The sequence below is a fragment of the Lipotes vexillifer genome, unplaced genomic scaffold (genome assembly GCF_000442215.2).
Source record: "Lipotes vexillifer unplaced genomic scaffold, Lipotes_vexillifer_v1.1 scaffold129, whole genome shotgun sequence".
Taxonomy (NCBI): domain Eukaryota; kingdom Metazoa; phylum Chordata; class Mammalia; order Artiodactyla; family Lipotidae; genus Lipotes; species Lipotes vexillifer.
In genome coordinates this window covers 1,841,943-1,847,025 of record NW_006777287.1, presented here as the reverse complement: position 1 = coordinate 1,847,025, position 5,083 = coordinate 1,841,943, and the positions used below count along the sequence as shown (strand labels likewise).

Sequence of the window (5,083 nt, the reverse complement as noted above, 5' to 3'; positions counted from 1 at the left end):
TCTTCCACCTGGCCCTTGCTGCTCTGCCCTCTTGCAGGCCCGATCGCGGGAGCTGGAGACTCTCCAGCAGACAGTGGAAGAACTTCAAGCTCAGGTACACTCCATGGATGGAGCCAAGGGCTGGTTTGAACGGCGCTTGAAGGAGGCTGAGGTGAGTTGGTGCAGAGGCTGGTTGGGGGGTATGCATGTCAAAGCAGGGGACTGGAAGTGGTCAGGCCCTGGAACTTTCTGAGGCTCTGGACTTGGGCATCCCCACAGCGCCCCCTGGCTCAACAGCAGCCCTCTGGAGGGGATCAGGCCATGGCCATCAATCAGTAGGGCAGAATGTCAGATGTGCAAATTTGAAAAGGCACCTCTTCCTTCTGACATTGTACTTCTGTCAGAAGATTATTATAATATAATAATTCTAATTTTGATGTAACCAGAACTTTTACTACTATTTTCTGGAAAACTCATGGTAATACATAAGAGGCAGTGTCACGTAGCAGTGAAGAGCACACATGCTGGAGCCAGTTGTTTGCCTGGGTTTGAATCCTGTCTGGGCTGCTTTCTAGCCCAGACAGGGCAAGTAAATAACTTGCCTTGAGAAAGTTATTTGCTTCTCTGTGGCCCGTTTTCGACATCCGTAAGAAAAGGGATAACAATAATACCAGCTGTCTAGGTGTTATGGGAGGGTTATATAAACTGAGTTAATATATATAAAATCCCTACAACATTCCTGGTGTGCAGTAAGTGCTACGCTATGTTTTATTAAGTAAAGTAAGATGTAAATGCAGATGTTGGGCTTCAGTGTGAATGGCGCAGCCCTCAACGTGACACTCTGTTTCTTCTCTGCATACGCAGGGGCCCTGCTGCAATCCCTCACACCGCTCACTGGGTGTGATGTCCTCTGGGGGGTGTGACGTCCTCTGGGGGGGCCGTGGCCAGACCTGGGACTTGTCTTGTAGGAATCTCTGCAGCAGCAGCAGCAGGAACAAGAGGAAGCCCTCAAGCAGTGTCGGGAGCAGCACGCTGGCGAGCTGAAGGTGCCCATTGCATGATGGCATTCCTCTCTGGTGGGAGGACTGAGGTTTCCCAAGCTGCAGCCTGAGCTGCCCTCTGCTTTGCAGAGCAAGGAAGAGGAGCTGCAGGGTGTGCGGGATCAGCTTCAACAGGCCCAGGAGGAGCGGGACTGCCACCTGAAGACCATCAGCAGCCTGAAGCAGGTCACCCACTGGTCCCTCCTGGTCCCTCGACGCACCCCGGGCCTCAGCATGCAGTAATGAGGCAGGGAGGGAACACACTGCATGCAGCCATTCTGGCACCCACCAGCTGTGCTTTCTCTATCCCACAGGAGGTGAAGGACACGGTAGATGGGCAGCGAATCCTGGAGAAGAAGGGCAGTGCTGCGGTACGATGGGGAAAGGTGTCCAAGCATGGCCCACTCCTGCCCTGCGGCCACCCCCACCTATGGGCCCACCGGGCCTCAGCCCCTATCTTTCTGCCGTTCCCCACAGCTCAAGGACCTCAAACGGCAGCTGCACCTGGAGCGGAAACGGGCGGATAAACTGCAGGAGCGGTTGCAGGACATCCTCACCAATAGCAAGAGCCGCTCAGGTGAGGGGCCCGGATGGCAGGGGAGGCTGAAGTGTGGGGAGGCAGAGCTTGGGTCTGAAGGCTGGGGCTGCTTCCTATACTTCACTCTGCAGGTCTCTCCTGTGTCTTCTGTCCCTCTTGCACTTTGTCTGTCTTTTACCCTTTCTCTGCGTCTGTCCCGCCTCTGTTTCTTTCTTTCTTTCTTCCTTTTTTTTAAATATATTTATTTATTTATTTATTTTTGGCTGCGTTGGGTCTTTGTTGCTGCATGTGGGCTTTCTCTAGTTGTGGCGAGCAGCGGCTACTCTTTGTTGCGGTCCATGGGCTTCTCATTGCAGTGGCTTCTCTTGTAGCGGAGCACGGGCTCTAGGCACGCGGGCTTCAGTACTTGTGGCATGTGGGCTCAGTAGTTGTGGTACATGGGCTTAGTTGCCCCGCGGCATGTGGGATCTTCCCAGACCAGGGCTCGAACCCGTGTCCCCTGCATTGGCAGGCGGATTCTTAACCACTGTGCCACCAGGGAAGTCCCTCCTTCCTCTATCTCTCTCTGCATTATCTCTCTGTGTGTCGCTCTCTCCTTTTTGCTGTGTCTCTTCTCTGTTTCTGTCTCTCTCTGCCTCCTCATGTCATCTCTGTATCTGCCTTTCTCTCCTGGCTTTCTCTTTCTAGTTCTCTCCTTTTCTCCTCCTGCCTTTTTCTTCTCTCTGTTCCTTTATCTCTGTCTTTCTTCTCTCTTGTCTGTGTCTCTGTTTGTCTCCCCACTATCCCTCATACACTCCCACACTTCACCCAGAGTCTCTAAGTCTCTTGTATCCATTCTCTCATTCTATAAATATGGACTGAGCCCTCTCGCTCACATCCAGGGTCCCTGGTAGGCGGCCCCCCCAAGTCTCAGTCCCCTAGGAGCTCCCTGTTGAGCTAGGGAGACAGACTTACAATCAGGCAGCAACACTACCGTGTGATCATTATGCAGCTAAAATCCATGTTATTTTTGCCACTTAAGGCAGAAGACACAACAGAAAAATTTGAGTTGCCTTGGACTTTTTTTTAGAACGAAATGGCCTTTAAATATGTTTAAATAAATAAGATGCAGTGATGGCTCTGGTGCATCTCCCATATCACAAGCGAGAGAAAACGTGCTCCCTGTCCCTCCACAGCCATCCTGCTCTTGCTAGAGATCCTTGGCTTGTGGTGTCAGCCCCCCTCCCTGACACCCAGAAGCAGCTGCAAGAACAGAGACACAAGCTTAATGGCTGTGTTTCAAGTGACATGGCAAAAACGGGTGTATCTCTTACCAGATCAATGTCTCGCTGAGGCCCTCGGTCTCCTGAAGTTACCTCTCTTTATAAGGGAGTACTTTTATTTCTGTTCTGTTACAGATTGGTGTACAGATCAACAAACAGATTCAAATTGTGTGCCATACATTCTATCCGTCCATTAGGTGAAATTCAGATTTAGGTGCATGGCTACAAGTCTGCTGCCATCTTTTCTCTCTCTGTCTCTGCTCTGACTAGTGTCCTTAGCCAGGGTCTCTGCCTCTATCATCAGCTCTGGCTTGCTGTCTCTCTGGGGTTTTCTCTCTGCACATAGGGGTGCCCCTCTGCCCTCTTCAGCTGTCTTTACCCTGAGTCTGAGTGCATTCACCACTTTATGCCCATGTGTGTCCACATCACCATCTTTCTCCCCATCTTCACCTTTGTTTCACTTCTGGTGTGTGTTTGCCTAGAGAGGCAGCTCCTTTTTCAGTTTCTGCCTTTGCCTGCCCTACTGTCGGCTTCCACTGTTACCCATGCCTGAGTGTCTCTTTGCCTCTCTCCATCTTTGTCAAATCTCTTTCTGCCTCTTCTTGCCATTCGGTGCCCTGGGACCCTGGGGGATTGTGGCTCAGATTTCTCTTCCCTCTCTGCCCAGGGCTCGAGGAGCTGGTTCTATCAGAAATGAATTCACCAAGCCGGACCCAGACTGGGGACAGCAGTAGCATCTCCTCCTTCAGCTACCGCGAGATCTTGCGGGAGAAGGAGAGCTCGACTGTTCCAGCCAGGGTAAGGGACAGGGAAGAACCTACAGCCCCAGCTTCTACCCAAATTCTGGGCCCTCCTTTATCCCTCCCCTGCAGCCATCTTCTACTTTGGGCCCAGCACACACATTTTCTTGTCAGCTTTTCCTCAAGCTCACCAACTTGGATTCAGATTGCTAAATGGGGGATGGACAAATTATTCTCTCTGACCCTCTGTTTCATCATCTTTGGGCTAATTCCACCTTTCCTGGTGCTATAAAATATGTGGCTCATAGTAGGTGCATTATCCATGTGGGAGATCCTTTTTTCCAACTCATAATTATCTCTTATTATTATTGTTGTCTGTGTCAGCTTCCTTGCCAGACACTTTTATTTGGAAACAACCTTTTTATCATTCTGTAAGTATTATGTATACATTGTAGAAAAGTTTAAAAAACACAAGCAAAGATTTTTTTTAAAAATCCAAAGAAATCACATCTTCACCATATAGAGATCACCACTATAAATCCTTAGTTCATACTGTTCTAGACCTCTCTCTCTCTTTTTTTTAAAACCTAAATAAGATTACAAGTAACCTGTTGATCTCTACCCTCCCAATTTGGTAAATTTTCGTCTTTTTGAATACTTTGACCTTAGTCAGATTTCTCTAGTTGGTCCCAAAATGTGCTTTATTGCTGGTTTTATGAAAACTAGCATTCAATTTCAGAGCACATTTGCTGCATCTGGTTGCTTTATGTGCCTTAAGTCTCTTGAATCTAGTGTGATCCCTTTTTTTCATGACATCAACCTGTAGAAGAGACCAGCCCAGTTGACCTATAGAAAATGTCCCACCTTTGGGATTTTCCTGCTGGCTTCCTAGTGGTATCATTCAGCTCATTTCTCTCCCCTAGTTTTCCTGTCAACTGGAAGTGAGAGCTCATTTGTTATAGGCTCTCCCTTCATGGTCTCAATAAGGCTATGGTGTGGTGGTTCCTGTCCCCCTTTAAAAGGCAAAGGGGGATCCAGAGTCTCTGAGGGTGCCGAGACTTGTCTGCAGTTTGTCTGCAGCCCCAGTTGCAAAGCCCACCCTGGCTTGGTTCTCCTTCTCAGCCCCTGATCCTATCTGGGGTGTCGGCACTGAGCCTGGGATGGCCTCTCTGCCTTCTTCCCCGCAGTCCTTATCCAGCAGCCCTCAGGCCCAGCCCCCGCGGCCAGCAGAGCTGTCAGATGAGGAAGTGGCTGAGCTCTTTCAGCGCCTGGCAGAGACGCAGCAGGAGAAGTGGATGCTGGAAGAGAAGGTGCTGTCTGCCTGCTCATTCCCTCTTGGCCTGCCCTTGGGGAGGAGGCCGGGGTGGCAGGAGTGGGGGGTGGGGGTGGGGCGATATCTGGCCAGGCCACTCCTCATGGGTGAACATGCACAGTTGAGGGCCTGAGGTGGGCTGGGCCACCCTGCAGGTGAAGCACCTGGAGGTGAGCAGTGCGTCCATGGCAGAGGACCTCTGCCGGAAGAGC

At 50.6% G+C, this 5,083-nt stretch overlaps 1 protein-coding gene across 1 annotated transcript in view; it reads left to right on the top strand.

Moving 5' to 3' along the window:
* The window catches only part of GRIPAP1 (GRIP1 associated protein 1), a 20,845-nt gene that overhangs the window by 13,157 nt on the left and 2,605 nt on the right, over positions 1–5,083 (top strand). The window contains exons 17-24 of the mRNA XM_007450894.1: positions 38–151; positions 948–1,025; positions 1,110–1,205; positions 1,334–1,390; positions 1,497–1,596; positions 3,487–3,617; positions 4,747–4,869; positions 5,027–5,083. The exon at positions 5,027–5,083 is cut by the window's right edge and continues 55 nt beyond it. Of these exons, the coding sequence (XP_007450956.1) occupies positions 38–151; positions 948–1,025; positions 1,110–1,205; positions 1,334–1,390; positions 1,497–1,596; positions 3,487–3,617; positions 4,747–4,869; positions 5,027–5,083 (756 nt within the window). The remainder of the gene's footprint in view (positions 1–37; positions 152–947; positions 1,026–1,109; positions 1,206–1,333; positions 1,391–1,496; positions 1,597–3,486; positions 3,618–4,746; positions 4,870–5,026) is intronic.